The 22707-nt window shown below is 41.8% G+C and overlaps 1 protein-coding gene across 1 annotated transcript; it reads right to left on the bottom strand.

Annotated features, from left to right (window-relative positions):
- Positions 1 to 485: 485 nt before the first annotated feature.
- Positions 486 to 22434, bottom strand: LOC148330075 (uncharacterized). The gene is made up of 4 exons (XM_088304855.1): positions 22160 to 22434; positions 15153 to 15240; positions 12227 to 12307; positions 486 to 4010 (listed from the first exon to the last, which is right to left on the bottom strand). The coding sequence occupies exons 1-3, from the start codon at positions 22379 to 22381 to the stop codon at positions 12267 to 12269; spliced, it is 351 nt and encodes a 116-aa protein (XP_088160981.1). The 5' UTR covers positions 22382 to 22434; the 3' UTR covers positions 486 to 4010; positions 12227 to 12266.
- Between the last annotated feature and the right edge of the window lie 273 nt (positions 22435 to 22707).

A 22707-nucleotide genomic window follows, 5' to 3' on the forward strand; every position in this document is an offset into this window, starting at 1 on the left:
ATGTAATTGTTTAACAAAAATTAGGTGAAATTAAATTGGATATGAAAGCATTGGCCACTTGAACACAGACTATTTAACTGAAAGAATGTAAAAGTCGCTACAACACACATCCTTTAATTCAAGGTTTACAACAGCAGAGCGCTTACGTGAAAAGAATAAATAGTAAATCAGAGATTGCCTTCCAGCATATTAACATTCTTCAACAAAATCTTTGCACACTTGGCACTCATACCTTTTTTTTTTAATAATGATTAACCTTTTTAATATTCCTCAATGAAATTATGAGGGGGGGGGGCTTGTGTCTTGCAAATGCTGACCTTCTCCTGTGAGAGGCATACATTGGTCAGCAGGCGCTCAATGCCAATGATGTGTCAGCAGCTTTTGGGGTGTTTACACCAGGAGCATCTGCTGCCATGACGTCACTTCCTGCTCATCAAAGTGGGAGAGGAAAAAAAAATAAAAACACACCCCAACAAAGCAATAAGCGCTTGCTTAAATGTTTATTTTATTTGGAAATGCATGGGCAAAAGCAGATACAATCACCTCCGCGGTGATTACAAAGAGACTGTTTGTATGTTTTTCACAAGTGTGAGTAAGTCTTAAATATCTCTCAAATATTAATCTTTAAGTTTCAAACCAAAAACAATCCAAGTTGGAAAAATTGGCAGACTCCAAGTTCTATATAAAACCTCAGAACTTTGCCATAGAGTGCATTAGCATAGTGCTAACGCCATAGACGAGCTAGCGAGTAGCATCAGCGTTACGTGATATAATACTTTTAGCAACAGATATTAAAACAAACAATTGAGCAAGACGCATGAAAAGGACTAAAAATCCCCACTGACATATATTCTTTATCCTCTGCGGGGAACAATATTACAGCGGTTTACCGAGGAGCCTGTATTATATTCCCCACAAGTGGCCAACGAGCGAACATGTCAAAATGAGTAAACGATGGCAACTGAATTCAAGCAAAAAAATAAATAAATAAAAAATTCAAGGCACCACAGCAGATACCACAAGATGGCAGCAAAGCACTACATTGGTCTCCAGCTCCAACTCCGAAGTTCCTTAGCCCCCAGATCGAGCCAGAGCGACGTTTCTTTCGATGCTGAAGGCAATGCATCAGGTACTGTTGGCGTTTGGAGAGCGGGCCAATCAGTTCCTGATGCAGTATCATCCACATCAGAAAGCTCCTCCTTCATCATCATCATCGGTGCAGGAGTGGAAATGAAACCACTGTTCTCAACTAGAGGGGTGAGGCCCAAATGTAGGACCCGTTCTGGCTTCTTAATGGACCAAGTCAAAAATAAATAGAAAGATGTAAGATTTAACTTGCTTCCAATTTTGGAATTTTACTTCATTCTTTAACGCTCACTTTACGACATGTTCAGAGGTGTGTTTTTGTACTTTGAAGGGAATTATACAGGATTTAATGACTAAATTAAAATGTGTTGCACATAAATAAAATTGTAAACGAATAAAGTTTTGCTCGTTTTTGGAGATGGTACATTGAGAACCACTGTTTTAAAGTACCAGTGCTCTTACTGGAGTCAAATTTTTGGCTCCTCTGACCACCCATTAAAATAATCTGCTAAGGCAATTATTGGGAAAAAAATTAAATTTAAATTTAAAATGGGTGGCGCACTTACAGCCATGGGAAAATGTGGCCGAGTCTACACGACACATCACTGTAAGTCAAGATGGCAGCGCAAGCATCTGGAAAGTGAGTGCATGCAAATCCGAGATAGGCATGCATTATGAAAGCAGGCTGTGCTTCAAAAAGACATTTTTTTTTTACCCCAAAAAGTGCTAAAGGAGGGAGGTGAGGAAGAGCAGACAGGTCCCGGGTGAGAGGCCCTTGTGTAATCGCAGTGACATCTTCATTGAGGGCGGGCGGTCTCCTCGCCGCGCGCCCTCCCAAAAAGGGCGTCGCTGATGCCGGTCGATGGGTGCGGGAGAGCGAGGGGCCGAGGCGCCGCGTTTAGCATAATCCCAGAGGCCATTGTGAGAGGAGCAAGTGAACGACTCACAGTTGCCAGCTGAGATTTCACCAAAACACGGCAGAATAGATGTGGACGGGGGCGGGACGAGACAGTGGGGATAACACAAGAGGAGGCAAAAGGGGAAAATGCAGCTGTGTTTAACCCTCTGGACTCTGAACTGGATATTTGTGGCCACATCACGTCTTTTGATTCATTTTAGCGGTGCTCAAGCAAATGATCAATGTGTCTTTGTCATCCTGTTCAGAATCACTTCAGTTGTTATGAAAATATAACAGTAATGAAAATATGAGGTGGTCAAACAGCTGCGGACATATCACTGCAATGGAAAGTCTGATAAATGTGCTTGCTTCATTTGATACCATTCATTGGACGCATGTTTTTTTTTTTCCTGTCAGGTTGCATAAACCCGTTCTGTGAGTTTAGAAAGAGGCAAAATTATATTTACTTTGTTGCATTGCCCTCAACAAGTTATCCAAATAAAAGAGTCATTTCCATCACATATTTTCATTTTTTTTTATAATCATACTGATAATTGTGCAAGCGTCTGGCGTAACTGGCCCTTTAAGAAACTCTCAGATTTTTCTTCAATGACATTATAACTAGCATTTTCGTCAATGGAGGCAGAAAGGATGGATAATTACAATAAATATTTGTACTTCTGTCTCATGCTCTATCATGTGTTGTTGGACGCTATCAAGATAAACTCTGTTTTAGTTTACAAAAAAAAAATATTGGAGGGGCCATATGATGCTTATTTGAAGTTTTCCACAGTTACCTACAGGCAGAGAAATTATTATTATTATTTAATATAATAAAAATTTAATAAAATAATATTTTATTGAATATAATATTATTATATTAGCTTTCTCATGAATTATGAGATATTTTGGTGGCTATCGCAAGTCAGACGCCTGGTTCAGTAAAACCCGGCCTCTCCCCATGTGGCTGTCGCACCACCTTTCATGACGCCATCCTAAAGCTGGTTGCAGTGCACATCGCCCATGAAACAGTTATCACTCTGCTTACCACTGCCGCTTTTCTATTAGTTCCAAACAACCACGAACACGCTATCATTCAGTTCTGAATTAACGGCTCGTCGTCTTCCCTTTGCTGCGTCTGAAGCCATAACGACCGAGACGGGAGAGAGTGGCCGTGCGTTTAGTTTTCAGGTGCGGTTACGGGGGTGGCTCCTCACTTTACGACGTAGAAAAGTCAGGACTCTGTCGTTTTCTTGGATTGGGCGGAGGTGTTGCTTAGAGAGGAGGAATGAGCAGGAATGCTCAGAGGAGTTTGGTCTTAGCTGACTAATAAAATGGAACAACAACAAACAAAAATTTTTTTGCGCCTTAATATGGTCAGTCTTGTGACGTAACAAACACCGCAGAACAATTATAACGTGCATAAACGAGAAACAAAAAAACGTGGATTGTATTTATTTATTTTTTTTACTCATTTATCAAACTTACGTGTTTAATATTAGTGTGACAATAGTGTGACCCGTTGATGCAGTGCAGCTCAATGCTATACTGCAAACGTCGTTGTCTGTCTTGATTTGATAATCCTCCATTTGAACGTACTACCTAAATGTTTCGCGTGATGCGATCTTGACACACTGATGATGATGATAAAGCCACAACTGTGAGACAAACTGCAGAATCTCTCCAGGTGATTGTGAGAATAAAAAGCACCTTCACAGTTGCCTGCAGAGATTACCCAGTCGGCCACTTCAATGGTGGCGAGGACGTGTCCTACGTATCCACGTCAATTGGCAGCAGATGGTTAACGCAAATCACAATGAAGGGACAGCTACGACCAATACGCCCCCTCGCCAACCTCCCCCCTCGTGCCAAAAGGTCCTTTGTTACCATGGTGACCAGGCCAAGGCACGTGCCCGGCCATTGTTGAGCTGTATCCTCCAGGGTTGGACCGCACGCCTTGTTAGGGGTCAGATGTCACTGTGAGGTCACCACTCGACCGCCTTCGACCTTTGACCCACCGCAAGCACTGAAACAAATTGAGAAAAGAGTTTGAGATGAACATTTGTGCAGCAAGACAGAAGAATAAAGGAAATTAATTCGATTGCTCATATAAGGACACAGGATGGGACGGTGTTGAATAACTAGATACTGCACTATGTCTCCCTCTTGTGGTGATCTGTATCCAAGACATCTACAGTACTGGACGGTATGTATACACAGTAAAGATAAAGATGTCCTTTATCAGTCCCACAATATACTCCTCAATCATATTTTAATGTATTTGATGTAGAGAGAATTGTGATGTGGGTCAACAGTTACTGTAATGAATGTCTTAGTGTGAGTTTGGTGTAAAAGGTTTTAGAACAACTGGTCCATTGCAAAGTACCATCATTACTGACATTAAAACACATTAGCGTACTAGGCCAAAGAATTCATCATACACAATATCGATTCATTTAAAAAACATTCTATATATTGTTAGTTGAATATGAATTTTATCCAAACAAATGTCTGAAAACAAACTGTTCTGAAAGATCAATTAAAAAAATGTATTGCGCTTTAAAGTTAAACACAACTTAACTGAATTGAAATGTGCCTTTCTAGATTCAAAAAAGAAAAACTACTTTTCAACTTACATAGAAATTTGAACAAAGGAGAACTCCAGGATAAATTTTACGACCCTGTATTTATACAACGCAACAGCAGTTGCGAACCGTGTTCCCTGCCATAAGAACAATGGAAAAGAAAGAGAAATGAGAAAATAGAGCAGCGATTCCCAACCTTTGGTGAACCAAGGCACATATTTTAAGTTTTAAAAAATCTCGCGGCACACCACCAAACAAAAATGTTCCAAGTGTTCACAGTATGTCAATAATAGACTTTCAACAATCCAATAGAAGATCATTTATTTGTTCTTCTGTAACTATAGGTCACTGCTAGAGATAGAACAACAAAGATACATTTGTTATAAATATTTTTATTTAACCAATTAAGTGAAATTTGATCATTTTCCAAAGCACACCTTAAGAGCTCTCCTGGCACACCGACGTTGTTGAGAATCACCGATCTAGTAGTAGGTTAGCTTATGCATCAGCATTCCAGTTTTCATGGTTCGAATCTTAGCTCTAGCCCCCTTGAGGAGTTCAGCAGCGTCTATCTCTAAGGTTTTCTTATTAATGCTGTCGCTGTGTGGTGATCCCCAAAAGTGTTGTAATCAACCTCAGGGAATGCGCAAGTTAAAGGATGTTTTTTTTTCAAGAGTTAAATACCTTTTCAAAGGCTGCTTTATCAATTTGAGACTGCACATTAAATATAGAGAAGTAGGCCCAAACCCAGAAATAGTTGAACAATTTACAGGAGGTCTGAAAGTTTTATCATATTCTTGACTAAGGCGTCTAAAGAACACAACATCTGTGGCTTTTCCCCCCCTACATTTTAAGGATCCGCAAACTCCCTGTATTCATACATTTGGAAACTTTGGTTCCCGCCAAGTCATTGTCGGGGTCACCGGGTTGTGAAAAAAAATGTTGCTCGGACGTTGACAAAAAGGAAAATCTTAAGTTTATTAAACGGAACAGGCTGACAGTCCCGACTTTGTTAGGCGCTAAATGAACAGAGTGGTTTTGACAGGCCTAACCTCTTAAGCTTCGGGTCCCACTGAGCTCAGCACAGCTAGAGCTAAATGCCATCTGTCCCAAAATCTTGAGCACCCCACCACACGCCTCTCCCCCCCAAAAAATAGTGTCTCCTCAAACAGTTTAGCATCATAGTAGTGCTGGTCATAGTAGTAGTTGAAGTAGCGGTGGTACAAGTATTTGTAGTGGGGCAAGTACTACTATACTATACTACTATAAGTTGTTGTGGCACCTATAATAATTGTAGTAGGGGTGGTACTAGTATTTGTATTAGGCAAGTAGTACTCGCATTTGTAGTAGCAGTAGTAGTTGTGGTGGTGGTGGTTAGGCATCGTCGTAGTTAGTGCAGTAGTGGTTTTAGTGATACGAGTAGTTAAAGTAGTAGTACTGATGATGTTTGTAGAAGTACTAGTAGTGGTAAGAGAGGTCGCAGTACTAGTAGTATCAATGGAGGTAACCCAATAAGTGGTGCTGGTGGTTGCCTAATAAGTGGTAGTGGTAAAGAATAGTAGTAACACTAGTGGTTATGATAAATAGCAGTAGTAGTAATGGTACTACTAAGTAGTAGCAATGATAAGTCTGAGGTGGTAAGTAGTAGTAGTCATTGTAGTTGCAGTAGTAGTGGTGGTTGTGCTAGTACTAGTAGCAGTAATTGTGATAGTACTAGTACTACCACCACTATGACTAAGTAGTGGTAGTAGTGCCAGTTGGAAGTAGTACAAGTAGTAGAGGTTGTAGTGTAGTAACCCCCCAAATACATGAATTGATATGATTTGCTGTTATCCATATTGAACGGTAAGATTCTCTGTCATCTGGGTCATGGTAATGTCCAAAAGTTGAATCGAAGGAACTGGACTCTACTTATTAGTTGAATTTGTTTCGAAAAAAGTTCAACATTGATGTGGGCAACTATGCTATTGAGATAATGTTGAGTAATGTATCGTTAGTCCAAAAGCATAGTTCACACATTTTATTCTTCCCCGACCAAGCACGACAAACACTTTCTTGTTTCTTAAAGATGATCCTGTGTTGTGAGGTGTTTTAAGTTATGTTTTAGGTTAATGAAATCAAAGAGTGTTTTTTTTTTCCCCCCTCAATGTCTTTGTAGAATCTCGGTCATCCAGGTCAAGGCAACTGGACGACTCCTGGCAACTGGACTGTTCGTTAAATGTGTTGTTTTTTCTTTTAGTATTTTGAAAACATTCATAAAAGACTTGGGCAGTTACACGTTTAGGCTAACTATGTGTTGCCCCAAATGCTATATTGTTAGCATAATAGCATTGTTGCCCATGACATTTAATTTATTTATTTTTGATATTCGACGTTTGAAAGTGACTTAGGCAGTTATGCTAATAAGCTAACATTTTACATCAACCTAGCTAAAATATTTGTTTAAAAAAAAAAGAAGAAAAAAAAAAAAGCAGTGGCCCAGAGAGTTCATCCAAGTACGATCCCTCGTGTTCCCGTAACTCATTACGGACGAGCCACTTGCATCTATTGTCTCCTTCAGTTAGTCTCTCACTGCGACTCAACGGATATTTGGCGATTCAGTCTTGACCGAGTTCCTTTACGCTCCGCTGACCTCAGCGTGTACATGGGTCCGAACAATGCTGTAATGATATCATCCTATGAACTTTAGTCTCCCGCTCCATTCAAAAGCGGGTGTCCATTCCGTTAGCTGTCAGCCGACGTTAAGAGCAATAAAATGACCCCGGTGCCCTGTAGGCAACGCTCGCGCTTTAGCACTTCATTAAGGCCCCGAGGACCTCCGCTGCACAAGCAATTGTCTTGGGCCCGAACAAAAAGACTGACGCATTGTATCAGCTGGAGGTAAATTTATCAAAGAAAGTCCGATACAATGGTGGGACCGGCCCAAATTATGAAACTGGCCTCCTGCCGCGGAACCATATTGTACTGTTTGTTGACGCTTCAGTTTTGGACTTGAGGGGTTAGATTCAGATGGAAAGCACATCAGCGCTCATGTGAGAATGCTTTCGACTCAAGGTGTCAAACTCATTTTCATCGCAGGCCGCATTGTAGTTCCGTTTTCTCTCGGAGGGCCATTATGACCCTGAAAAAAATCAATCATACAGTATATAAAATTTAAACTCCACTATTAAAAATATACACTGCATTGCCTTTTCATATACTGCGTGATCTGATGTGACATTCGCATCGCTCCTGGATTCACCATTGGGAGTTCTGCCGCAGGAGTGAAAAGAGAGGGGAGGAAAAAAAAATGAACGGTGAAAGCCAAAGGGGGGTAAAGCAGGGTCGAGTTGATGTGACAGAGGAAACGGTACATGGGGTCAGGTCATTCAGGCCACAATGTTCACGCAGGTAGGTGACGAGAAACAAAAATCAGAGCATTGACTCCTCATTGTTGAACGCATTTGTAATCGAGTTGGAAATCACTCGCTAGCTACTATATAGTGATGTGAGTTGGCCATTTTGTAGCGCTGTAGGACAGTGTAGTGGAGTGACTATAGGTTACCCGCTATTTAGTGCCCCCATTGTATCGCCACGAAGGGCTTTCCATCATGACCAAATGATCTTGGTTGTTCATACTTTAAGATGCATTGTGGGACACATAAATGGCACAATATAGAGTATAAATTATACTTACGACAGCACTACAAAATGGACAACCTACAGCGTTATTCCCAACACACCAACACAGCCGCAGTCAAGTGACAAAATGATGAGCTTAGTCAGGTTTAATATCGATTATCCACCCATCCTTCCGTCCATCCATTATCTGAGGTAAAAAAGAGTGAAACAAGCTAGGGGTGCTGCAGTATTAGCAGAAATGAAGATCATTTTGGAGAAGATGACCAAATTGGATTTAATTATTATTATGAAATGACACCAAGATAATTTCAAAATGTTAATGAGAGCTGTACAACTCAAATGGGAAAATAAATATATATATTTTTTTAAATGTCAGAAACAGCCTATGAGCACAGTAGTCAAAGACACCGGAAATGGAAGCAGGTGTGCGCGGACTCCCTCTTGATTTATCAATTCTAAACACAGCCACACCAATTAAAGTAAAGTAAGCAAAAACATGTGACAAAAAGCCTCCTAGACCAGCTGAACTTTATTTGGGGTTAATCAGAGGCGCATTAAATGCTGGCATGAGTGTGCGTTGTCACATTTAGTAACAAGTTTGAATCGGATTAGCTCATTGTGAACACAACTCATCTCCAGTTATGCGAGGGTGTGCACACTTATGCAAACACTCATTTCCGCTTTCGATTATTTTTTTGTACAGGTGTTGGTGGAAAAGGTTTTGCAATGATTTACCGCGGTCTGTCTTTCGCACAGGGGTGTGTAGACTTTTTATAATACCCCATGTTACATACGGTGATGGGGTGAGGACTACACACCGTTTCCGTATTCACGTCCCATCTCTGTAATCAGGATCATAATTCCCCCATCGGCCCCTCCCTGCCCCTACTGCGCAATCTTCTGCGGTCCTCGCGGATAGCTACAATTATAATGTCACACAAGCCACATGGAGCAATTTTCGACCGTTTAAAATGTGAATTTATGTCTCATGCAAATGAGGCGGGGATGGGGTGGTGGATTTAGGGTCTCGGGCGCTGTTTGAAAAAGGCCCATTGGTCATTTCAAAGGCAACCTCTCCTTTTTTCACGGTTGCACATAGTGAATGAGGTCAAATTAAAAAAATAAAATAAAACTGCATTAGTTCAGGGAACAAAATACAATGGAACAGCAGCAAAAATTTCAACCGATTTGAACTAAATCGTACCATTACAGCCAAGAATGAGCTTCATATTCATCTGAATAAAATATGCATGTTTTATTCAGAATTATACATTAGTATTAATACATATTTTGGCACAATATTTGAATATTCACCATTAAGAGCCAAATTTCAATATGGAACATTTCTTATTTTTCTATTAAAGGGCGAAACAAAAATTGTTAAAACCGTTACTGTGACAATTTCCTTGGCGAAAAAAAAAAAAAAAAAAAATTGACCCCCTTTAAGTCAAGCCTTCTTTTTTGGTTGTTTTACCTCGGACACAGTGGTTTCTTGTATATGAAATTAGAGGCAAAATATGGAGCATTTTTCACACATTTATCATGTACTACTCTCACGTCATGATGACTGTTTTAACAAATATGACAAAAAGTGAGTTTTTTAATTTATTCACTGTAAGGGCAAAAACACTTTTAATTCCCATGGCAACTTTAAAAATCATTCAATTAAAATCATTTTGCAACATATCCAATGGAAAGTTTGGCAACCTGGTTTTCGCCTCAAACAAAGCAACGCAGCTTTCTGATCTAATAAGCTTCGGAGCACGTGGTTGACCACAGGCTAAACGGAATCCTCTGTGTTATCCGAGGGCAGACGGCGGCTACCATTGGCGTCCCCACCCCCCCCCCCCCATATATAACTTTCCGAACGGCATGCAGTCTCTGTTGGCAAAAAGTCCAACATTAAATTAGTGCCGTTTCACAGGATCACTCAATGGGCGTTTTATAGGGTACAGGCCGTTAACGCATGACCTTTACAAAGAGCATTTGTGCACATTACAACAGCCATTAGAAGACAAGGCCATGTGTTCACTTTTGATACGACTCCATTGTCCAATACTGAAAATTAGCATTCATATCCATTAGCATATAACAGTAGGGTTGGAAGATATTGTACTGTTTCAAAGTTGCAATATTTACATGGAAATTAAGAGGACATTTTTGGATTGGGAAGTGCATTTTAGTTCATTTTTTGAAGGATTGTGTCGACGGATGAGTATGCTTAACTCATCCTTCACGCTTTGAAAAAATCGATTTTTCAACAAAACAAAATGTTTGTTGAATGTGTGAGCGTCCCAATGAATTACCCTCAATTCCCAGGAAACACCCCCACCCCAAAAAAAACATGTTTCGAGTTATTAACATGACATCGTCAAAGAGAGCAAGCCCTTTCTCAACTTTAAATTGGTCAACAATGAATAAAAATAACAGAGCCACGTGGAGACTGGCCAAAAGCATCGATTTGTGAAAAAAAATGTCAAATTGACCCAATTTGAACATGGGAGGATTTTCGTGCGGCAGTGACGATATGCGACTTGCTTAATACTGACTGACTAATGACTGATTAGCCTGTCTAGTATGTTTACGCTTAGGGGGGTAGTTCATTTTGATTCAATCAGACAACACCACTCATTAATTTGTCTTTATTTTTTCTACATTCTTGTGTTCCGTTTCCCTTCTTAACCCTTTAAGCGCCATTGGTTGTAAGACCACAGTCCATGATCAGTGAAAGCAGCGCGGCATGACTTGCGCAGTGAAGAGAAGTATTCTTTGAACAACCACTGTGTACGCCGCCTTTGTTCCTTCTTGACAAAATACTCAATTAAGTTCACGCGAAGATATTTTAACTATTACACGTGAACCTCTCAGCTGATCAAACTAACTGGGACGACCTTGACCGTGTGATTGATCACAAACACGTTATCAACATAGCAGGCTCACACACCTGCCGTTAGTCACACGCCCTCAACTCGGCCGCACTTGCGACGCCGGCTTTTTCTTATCCAAGGTCTTGATTTGCATGTCTCAAAACCAGATGGGCTGTACCCACAGCATATACGAACGGCGTTTTTTCGTACGCCCACATTCCAAAAATATGCATTGAAGACTGAATTGTTAATAAAGTAGGTGTAAATATGAATGTGGCATGCTATTGGCTGAGGACTGGTGCAGGCTGCACCCCGCCTTTCGCCCAATGTCGGCTAGGATAGGCTCCAGCTCACCCGCGATCTTAATGTCGAGTGCTAAATTATGAAAATGCATGAATGGAAACTAGATTTTGGATACAAAGGGGAAAAAATACATCAAAAGGCGCTCCTTTCACAAGGGGTTTTGAACCTACAGCCCGTGGGCCACATACGGCCCCACGAGAGCAGTTAATCTGGCTTGCCATGCAACTCGACAAACAAAACCACAGGGGAAACATTCAAATCACAAATATTGCACAAATCATACATTTTATGGAAAAAACTAAAACGGTATCTGATTGGAAAAAAAAAAAATCCCTTGCATAAGTCATAGGAATCAAAGGAATTTACACCCAAAATTTTAAATCTCACAATAACAAGTCATTATTTTATAATACATTTTTTTTTTACTTTTATTTTGTTCCTCTGCTGAAAGTAGAGTACAATAAAACAATCTTTTATGTCAATGTGAATCAGCGATTTTTATGATTTGAAGAGAGCAGTAACAAGACTATAATTCTAAGTGAGAGCAAGCACTAAATTTAAGTTAAAAAAAAAAAATCATAGATTCGTCACCTGCACCTCCATCCACACACTCCATTACATAGCCCGCCATCAAAAAAAAAAAAATGCCTACACCTTAAATTTGGTTTCATTTTACCTCAAAGGACTGTGTGCACAATGTGCTTTTTATTATTATTATTTTTTTTTTGATTGATAGTTTCTGTCTGTGCGAGCGCTGAGCAAGCAACGCAAACATCCACCCCGCCCCACACACACACACACTTAAATGCGCACGTGGATACTGGCTATTTGATAGCATGTAATCTCCATTCACTGATGAAACGTACCTTTTAATAATGATGCTCAGTCGGTTTGTGGGGAGCGTCTTCAGCCTTGCATCTCGGCTCCTCTCCCATGTATGGCGCACTCTGTTGAATCACAAAAAACAGGCATTACAAAACATTCATCGTTAAATGTCGATGTATTTTTGGGCCCCCCTGAACGTCGCATAGTTTTGTTTCCCCGTCATCAAATGCCAAGGCATGGCTCCACAGTCTGGCTTTAGGCCACGTCGGCAGCCCAGCGTAATGCTGACAGCCACTTAATGTCGGCCAAGTGAGGGGAACAGAAGCAGAAGTGCGGGCATACAAGGTGGCATACACTTATCCGCAGTGAGGTCTCAAGTATCTATCTAGATCGATGATGTCCAAAGTTTTTCCATTTGGGCCACATACAGAAAAATGGAAGATGATTGTGGGGGGTTCACCATGTGTATAACCATCATGGTAGAACCATTTGAATGTGCAGTAGGCCAAAACAGCGGAGTAATTTCATATTTAAAGGAGAAGAAAAAAAAAAAAAAGTCCAAATCTCACTTGCTATGATTGGTGACAAAAAAAAAAAAAAGTTTTATACAGCGACTGCATTCAGAATTATTCACTCATTTCCCTACTCAATATACAGATTTTTTTTCGGTGGACCTTTTAAGGAACGATCGAGGTCCACTATATACAAAGGCTGAACCAGTTTTCATTTACAATTTCAATGAATAATTGACAATATTATCACCACTTGTAACATACAACTTTTTGTGTGTTTAATTTAAAAATATAGTGTGCCATTTTTTATTTTTATTTTTGCTTTTCTGGAAACCTTTTGATGCAGATTATCTTTAAGTTCATTATTTGGATATGGGACTGGCCAATGGAAGGGGAAAAAAAACGTGAAAAAAAAGACGCATAAAGAAACCCCACGCTGAACTTTAGACACCGCTGCTCTAGATAAAAAGATTTTGTGGATGAAGTATCGCTCTTTGGTGTGAATTTGTTGATGCCTATATTATTAACACAAGTGTATAAGTACGTTAATATTGCTGCTGAGACAATTTCGCTCATCTTCCGATCTTTCGAGAGAGTTTTGCATCAAAATCGAGCATTTGCACCCGTATAAAAGGAACATGGATGCCTAAAATAGAAAGATGTTGCCCAAAAAAGGCGCAAATTGTTTCAGTCCAACAATAAAAATGATAGTTTCGCCCAAAAACACAAAAAAATATAACTAGGGCAAAAATGATGTAGCCAACGGTTTTTTTTTTTCGGGGTTCCCTTTCCATGCCGCATGGCGCTGAAAAAGGTGTGGCTTGTAGGATCTGCAAAAACAAACTCCAACCTCCATGTCGGGTTCCATATTAACACTTATCTTGATGTCACAAGAAGGTAAAACAACCAATCCAAGTTGGACCAAAGCACCAAACCTTTTTTTTTTTTTTGTCCATATGTCCGACCGTATCAGTCCTTGAGTGCTTAGCAACACATGCAAATGAGCAAGGAGCATCGATATGAGCAGCGGGCCAACTGATTGATGATGCAAACCTTCTCGCTACAGCCTTGTTGGTGACCCCTGACTCCTGCTGCCTCCGGGGGTTAAACTTATTACCCTTTGACTTGTGTGACCTCTGCTGTAAAAAATAAAATAAAACAAAAACAAGGCGCAAGGTTGAAGGATGACCGCCTCTCCGGCCAGAGCGTGTCCGGAGGGGCTGACCATCCAAAACCCAAGAGACATATGACCCCGTTGCTGCCACACACTCCCTGGGTAATACTATTAGCAGGTCAATACAAGCCTGTGTGTGATTTGGGTGGGGGGTGGGGCAATTTTTTGGGGGGGATAAGCAGAAGACAAGAATATGTAATTGGATGTCCATGTGGAAATTGGAAATTAAAGATATTTCCGTTATTTCAGATTACACTTCTTGATTCACAATATCTTAGGTAACGATGAAATACATTTTAGCTTCTTCCTACTCCTTATTCAGTCGATTTCTTTTCGATGGTTTTCAAACACCAGTAGGACCGAAACACTATCAATGAAGTCAGATTGCAAAATTATGGAAGGGAACGGTCAAACTATTAGCCCAGTTGAGGGAAATGTAGTAATTGTAGTGAAGAGGTCAACAAAACCACAAATACGGAATTGGCTAACAAGCAGAGTTGTCCATGGGAGACACGTGGAGTCCAGTTTATAATCCAAAGGGCGTATTGGGTGCTCGCCAATACGGCACGTTAGAGGCACGCCACTGCGTTTCAGCAGTAAACGTCCTGACTCACTCAATCGTTCCAGTGCATTTGGATATACAACTATTGAAGACTACGACAATTACGACAACTGTGAGAAATGTCGCTCACTCACTTTCGTATTCGCCAACATCCCCCAAAAAAGCCAAATGTCCCGCAGTAACCACAAAGACGCACAGCAGCAATATACGAAGTTTATCTACATGAACCACATTACAGACGAGAACACTACAAGACGTATGATACAGCCAAAGTGCCTTGCAATTTTTACGCCATATTAAATTGATTAACAAAAAACAACCAATTATTACACATTAAAGGCATTGTGTGTGTGTGTGAGTGTGTGTGTGCGTGTGTTTTTATAATAACCGCTCCCGAGGTTTTTAATAATTTCGTATCACATAGCGGGCCAGATCAGAAACTCCCATGGGCCACATGAGGCCCACAAGCCGTAGGTTGCCCACCAGCTTTCTATCGAACAGGTTAAAAATGAAAAAAAAAAATTTGAACTTAACTAATAGTACAAGTAGATGAGGGTTACAAGAAAGTAAGCGAGCATGGGGGGGTAACCTGCACATCCACATGCTACGACCGCATGCACGCTGACGGATTAGGCGAGCATGAGAGGAAATCCCCAACAATGCAGGAGGAAAACTTTACGGACAGCAGAAAAGTACACAAGAGAAAAAGGGAATAGTACCGTCATGAAGCATCCATGAGGAGGAAGAGGAAGAGGAGATGGAGGGTGGGACACCTGCAGACGCTGGCGTGTTCTCTCTCCTCAGCCGCTGCTCCCCTCATGGAGCAGAGTGCATGTATGAGACAGAAAAGAAGTGAGTGTGTGTATGTATGTGTGTCAATGGGGGCTGAGGGGCGGGGATCCGACCCCTCCCCTATTCCTCTTCCTTCTTCTTCTTCTTGGGACTGCCTCCTCGACGGGATGGAGGGGTAGGTGGGGCCACTGCAATAAAGCAAACACGCACGAACACGCACACATACACACACACTTTGCTATGCTCCTTCATTTTCACATTCTTTCCCGCCTCGTGTTTCCCTCTCAATCCCAAGACACCGCCCCTCACTCCACACTTTACTGTACGCTCGTATTAACATGCTCTCATTAATCCCGAGAAGGAGGCATATGCCGTTTATGGCTGCTGGTGGTTCACAACCTGCTCCACTCCGGCTCGTCCCATCGTGATTGAGCAGGACGGTATAAGGCGACGGTTGTGTCGGAGGGAAAACAGATATAGAAAGATGATGAATGAAGGAGAAGAAGGGTGCCAGGATGAACAACAGCAAAGGCTTTTAGGTCTTCCTCAAGGGTCTCACAAAGTGCCAACATCATCGCCCCCCCCCCGTCGTTCCCTGTCCCGACATAAATCATTCCCATATTCCGCGGCTACGCGTTACATTCAAAGTATTGATTTTTTTTTTCCCTCCCCTACCGCAGCGCTGATTGCAAGGAAACCCTTTCACAACAGTCAGAAACAGGAAGTGAGGAAGCAAAACTGCAGGGTGGCAGGTGGAATGAGTGTGTTGAGGGTTCCATGGACAAAAATGGCGGACTAGCAAAGCGAGGATTAGGGCACAATGTAAATTTTATTTTCATTGTTTAGCCAGTCGAGAAACATTCAATATCATTGTGGTGGCAAAAACACCACTTGAGGTCAGACGCAAAAAATAAAAAATTCACTGAGGCAGATGTGTGGTTCCCTCAACTACTCCATTTCTTAGAATACAAGCCCTCTAATTACATGTGTGGTTTTATAGTATGGATTGGTAAGTGATCCCAAAAATAGATTCACTAATTACATTTGTGTGTTGGAAAAGGGAGACATCTAAAACGTTGTAGAAGGCGGCCCTTGAGGATCAGAATTGGTGACCCCTGTTCTACAGCCTTAGTCGCACCCTTTGCTTTCAGCTGCCATGATGTCTCCTAAGCTTAAATAACAAAATCGAAAAAAAAAGTAATACATGCTCAAAGCAATAATAATTACCCCAAAAGGGCTTTTCACACTGCACTTAATGTGTATACGCAATGGGAGACTGTTGCGTCACACAAGGTGGGCTTTTGCAATAAAGTTAAGAAATGTTCAACTTTGGAGCAGCATCCAAGTGACGTCACATGGTGCATTCAAAGTGGACGTGTTGGCAGAGTGATTTCAGAGTGCCAACAGCACAGTGGGAAAAGCACCAATTCTACTTCCTAGTTGGCTGCTAGGCAACCGCTTTCAAATTTGGGCAAGCTTGCACCGCAGTGGTGCCTGCCATGCGATGAGCACCAAGAAAACCAAGTGCAGTGTGAAAAGAGGCCTTAACAAATGAAGGACTTTGGGGCTTTTCTATAGGCTGTCTACGTATTGCTGGCATGGAGAACAAGTCCGAGTATACACTTGATAACCTAAACAAAAAGTGCAGAAATAACAGTTCGGGATTCAAAAACGGGTAGCAGTCAGACTTGGTGCAGCTCAGAAGAAAGTTATTGCTTTAATATTGACAAGGCCCTGAAACTGAGCCTCAGTACGAAGACACAGACCATATTTGGGAGACTTTGTAGATAAAACTCAACATATTTGTGAAGTCAACAATTGGACTTTAACACAGCTCTACACACAAACCAAAAATAAAAAAATAAAAAAAGGTGGCCGCTGTCCTAAGATTGAAAGTGACCATCAGGAGGAGCGACGCTGCCGTTTCCATGACAACACAGCTGAGGACACTCTGCCCTCTGACCTTATGGACCGCTGCGTGTGCTCTCAAGCGCTGACCAAATCAGGGGTCAATTAAAGCCAAGGTCAGCAGGGGTCAAATGTTAATGACCCCACCCTCTCCGGTTACGCAACCAAATGGTATCAAAGTGCCCCGAGAAGCATCATTCATCCTAATCAGAGCGCTGCACCTTGCGCAAATAAGGCACCGCGCTCCCTCCGCATGATGGATGCGTGACATACACAAGATGCATGGGGGATAAATGTACATATTTACATGAATGGAATGCGAAGGTCACTCAGATTTCGGAAACAGTGAACGCCCGCTATATCGTAGTTTATTGCTCGCACCGTCGGTTACATCATAGATTTTTAAGTGTAAGATCTTTTGATGGGCTTTCACCGGCAAGTCCGAATTTAGTGTTGGTGGCCTTCAATGTTGTCTCACGATGTGCTGCAACATGACAAGTAGCACTGCATGTCACTGGTAAAAGATGCTGTGTAACTACCAGCAAGAAGAGGCAGAGAAGGCCTTCGAACGGAACTCCAGGAATAGAAAACAGAAAGAAGCGATGCTAATTTCAATGGTATTTTGCATTGTTAGCTTTAAAATAGCGTACTTTCAAAATTTTAAATTTGGATGGAGATTTTTGCGTTTAAATATACAAAGGCTAATTATCTGTCGATGTATGTTCCATTTGTAGATGTTGCCACTAGTGTGTTAAATAAGCCGTTTAGACGTTTATAATTACTGTCAAATCTCTTGGTGAATGCATGTCTGAAACTTGCTACGTACTTTCATTAAATGAAATCAAATGATTTGGTTGAATATACTTGAGGTCTTAGGATACAATGTTTTTTTTCACGGGTCAGTTCTAAACAAACATGAACTGATAAGAGTCAGAGAAGGTCTCCAACTAAAATGCTTTTCTGACAACTTTTCAAGGCTGCTGCACAACCAGCTGAAACTGCGCAGTGTGCAGGCTTCGACACCTCGTTTATATGAACGGCCGATGATCGACCACAGATGTTGCTGCAATTCAAAATTTGAATCGGGAAACATGTAGTGGTGTAAAAGTCAATCAAAAACGCAGGAGCTGTCACTCACACACACACACACACCCACACAAAATGTTCCCGGCTTTTAAGTTTAACCAAGACCCAGCTAGCTGGCGGCAGACTGATGACGCAGCATCAGGAGTAAGTGGAGGTTCAGTACATGCGCACAACCTTCAGGTCGGAAGATGACCGCTCGATCATCTAAGCTATGCCAAAAGGTGGATTGCTGTGATTGCCCGGCAACCGATAAATGACATAACCGGCCTCTCACAAAACATCAACTGGAATCTGCTCCAGCTCAGCCGTGACACAAATGAAGGCAAGCGCTATAGAAAACACAAGGATGGAAGTTGATTTCTATTTGGAAGTGTTCATAATTCCCAACACCTTGACTGAAGCTGCAGTTCCACCTGAAGAAAAATAGCTTCCATCGCTGGATGCTCCCAGTGCCACCAGCATACTTGACCGTGGTATGGTGCGCTTCTGGTGTTGTAGTGCGGTGTTTTGGTTGATGAAAAACATCAAATAAATCATCAGGTGTCCCAAAAGCAAGTGCGACAATGTGTTTTGGTCTAACGAGCCCAAGGTTGAGCTTTGTGGCCACAGTTCCTGACAGCATTATTTGGCACAAAAACACTTTGCTGTAGTATAGCGTGCTACATCTGTTCAAAAATTGGAAATCGCAAATTTTAACCTCCGGTGTGGAATACTTTGAGAATTGAAGCAACAAGTTGGCAAATTGTCAAACAAGGGTTGGAAAGCGAGCCCATCCTAGCTTTATTGAAGACGTTAGATGCATCTAATTTGAGAAGCAGCATGATACTCTGCACTTGTGAGAGTCTGTGGACTCTTTTAGTATTCAGTATTTGATTTGTGGGTGCTTTTATTAAATCCTATTTTTATTGAGTTTTTACATTGTTTTTCTTGCACACAAAAAACACCAAAATAAAATTTTCAAATTTAGATCTGAAACTAAAGCTAATAAAACATAACTAAAATTAAAGATTTTTGAAAAAACTAAAACTAATAAAAACTTACAAACCCACTCTGCAAACCAATCAAAACTAACCAAACAATTACAAAAAAAATAACCCAAACTATTATAACACTGGTTCCTGCAGGTCAGCGCTGTATTCTCGTAGAATGACGGAGCATCCTGCAATCAGCATGGCTGATGTTGAAGAAAAAGGATGACACCGTCTTGGACGTCGAGAAACTGGGTTGGGATGGAAGGGGCAAAGACAGATGAAGGGGGCGGAGGGAGCGATCAGAGGGGTGCCAGACACAAAAGAGGCCAGGCCGTGGCCGGTGGCACGCGATGGGCAGATTAAGCAACGTTTCCTCCCCTAACTGAAGCATTAGGACACCTGACTGAGTCCCGCCAATGGCAGCCAGCCAAGGATTTATATGGGTGTGTGTGTGCGCGTTTGAGATGGGTCGGGTGGGGGAAATGGGGTTCGCCTTTCAGTACTCCTCAACAACACAAAGAGGGGTGGGATATAAGGGGTTGCTTGGAGTGGAGACGGGTGGGGTGGTGGGTCCAAGCCTTACCCCTCACCATCTGCTACCCAGGCAAAGTGAGGACAGGGCCGGACGAGCAATACACACACACACACACGCACCTGTTAGTGTGTCAGTGGGCGGGTGGGCGTTGTGACAGATGGGCAGGGCACCGTCCTGGCACCCACAAACAGCCCGTATTAAAAGCGAGTATTCCCCGTCATAACCCCCCCCCTCCCTCACCACATTACCAATCCCTGCCAACTGATGCCAACCAATTCTTTATGTTTTGCCCCTGCTTGATTAAGTCATCCGTGATTCGAGACATTATGGACAGCGAGGGAGGTGGGAGGTTCACTTATCACTTATCCACATGGCTTTTACTGTAAACAAACACGGACCACTTTTGCCCGAATGCCACTGAGCTAACTCTCAGTCCTAATATTTTCATCAACCACATCAGTGATTCTCAAGTGCTGGGTCGCAACCCAAAAGTAGGTCTATATATATGGCATCTGTACCCGTGTCTAAAAAGCAAAGTAAAGACAGCCCATCACCAAAACGTACTACAGCTTTAACAACAAAAAAATAAACTTTCAGAATGAAGAGACACCCAGGCAGCCGCCAACATTGTTTGACAAGACTGTAATTAGCTATATGTAATGCAGTCGCTGAATTGTCAACAGCCTCTCAAAGATCAATACTCAGTTGTCATCCATTTTTTCTTTGTTTTAAAATGTAGCTAAAACAATTTAGCACTTTCTCCTTTAATGCACTTTGTGATATGCATTTGGATGTGGACATCTTGGCCACCTCAAGGCAGCATAAAACATCGATTGAAAACTCAGCTCCTCAGTGCAGCAGTAATATTGTTTTTTTTAAGGATAAAGAATGTGCCGGCGAGTATCGTTATTACCCGTTGTGACACCTGAAAACTTGAAACAGAGCCATACGCATCAAGATGCCACCGTAATTGAGATCAAGCCATTTCACTTTTGTACTCAAGTACTTCAAGGAACACTGAACGTGGGCTTTGGAGGTTCCCCTGCATTTGCCTTTACAGAAAGTGGCGCGATATGTCTGTTAAAAAAAACCAATAATACAAAAACAAAAAGAGGTCAGAGAGGCAGACAGTTCAGTCTTGCTGAGCAGTAATCTGAAAATACCAGTAATCCTCCACACACACACAGAACCCTTCTGGAGGGCGAGGCGGCGGCAGTGGTCTAGCGTCGCGAGGTGCGGCCTGGTCTCCGTTTAGCAGCCTCGCGTCTGTCCGGGCTTGACACGCAAGCCGAGCCTTCCAGCTGCCAGGACTCACACTGGGAGATGAAGCGCAGTAAAGCTGCCCCCAGTCACTCAATGAGAATAAATGCCACTTTTTTTTTTTTTTATTAATGTGAGGGGGGGGGGTTCAAAACAATGGAGACTTGGAGTGCAGGTCACTGAACTCATTCAAGCAGAGTGTCGGAACAAGTGGCTCCAATGAGTCGCCGCTTAATGAAAGCATAAAATATTGTTTACATTAATAAGCACTATTTTTCCTCCCCACACATGAACACACGCAAATAAATCTGTGATGACTTTCCTCAAGTAGCAAACGCAGCACACCTGCTCTGAAAGAGCACATAAGTACGTTCCCAGGGGATTTCTGTAACAATGAAGCTGCACTGAAGCTCCTGTAATTACATCACATTAATAAAAAGTGAACACTTCAATGAGCTGCCACAGTACAGCGAACCCTCGCCTACTCTCTAATTTGCCTGTAGAACATTACGAAAAATGACCCATGGAAAAACACACCTATTCACACCGATTTTAGGCTTGAAGGCATACAATGCGATGGAAGATTCCAGGAGAGCTCTGCCAGGTAGACAAGGTGCATTATGGGGTTGACGCCAAAAAAAGCATCTTAAAATGATGCATAGAAAGCGGCTGCTCAACATACCGTAAGATACAATAAGTTCGCAATATGACTTAAAAAAACAAAAAACCTATTGAGGTTACACTGAGTTAAAACAAATAGGAAAGTAGTAAGTGGTTTGTTTTATCTACACCAGTGTTCTAGGTTTTTTTTATTTTTTAAATGGTAATTTTGTAAAATAAGTTACATTTTATCCCCTTAGAGTTTACAGTGCAAACAAGGTTATTGCTTTTTTTTTGGGGGGGGGGCTTTTTTTTTTAATTCAGTTACTTGAAATTAGTTTCAAGAGCAAGTTTGTTTTTGAAACCGTATAATTTTCACAAAACGTAGTACTTTGCTTGTTAAATTTACTTAAAAATTATTTTGGATAACTTGGCAGTAAATTTCTAAGTTACTTTTGTACTTTTACTTACATGTGCGGAGTTTTTACTGCAGAGCGGGAGTACTTTTGCCACCTGCCTTCAATAAACGGCATACAATTTTTATTTTGCCTTTTTATTTGAGGGGGGAGGTTACCTGAACTTTGGCTGACGTAATATTCACCAAACGGTAGACAAACTGCTGCTCGGGGTTGACTCGGTTGAATTCGGCCACGGCGAAGCGAGCCGCCGCCACCACCCGGCGGTCGCGCACCAGCACCCGGCGTGGCTGGCCGGGCATCTTCGCTCGACGGCAGGTGGTCGTCGCGGTTCCGAAAAGAACCACTAACGCGAGCAGCAAAGATGCCCTCACGAACATGTCGAACTTAATTAACGTTAACCAAGCGCGTTTCTGTAGTGTGGGTGCGAAAAGCGACTTTTGAAGACTTATAGCCGAGTTGAACCCACCTGTTTACTATTAGCTCATATGAGTGGACCGGAAATGTCGGTGTTGCCAGGCAACCGCGGTTGTTGCCGTCAAGGTGGTCGAGAATGGAGTAAAAGTCAAGGTATGAGTTGGGCAGTTCTCACTTTTTTACAAGTGCCATCTGAAAAAACGCTTTGCTTTATTGCATCTTGTTTGAGTTCAAAAGACGAAAAAGAGGATCAAATATAATACATTTCAAAGAATGAAAAAAATCACTG

Source organism: Idiotropiscis lumnitzeri, chromosome 9 (assembly GCF_059441095.1).
Source record: "Idiotropiscis lumnitzeri isolate Australia: NSW breed Sydney's pygmy pipehorse chromosome 9, RoL_Ilum_1.0, whole genome shotgun sequence".
Lineage (NCBI taxonomy): Eukaryota > Metazoa > Chordata > Actinopteri > Syngnathiformes > Syngnathidae > Idiotropiscis > Idiotropiscis lumnitzeri.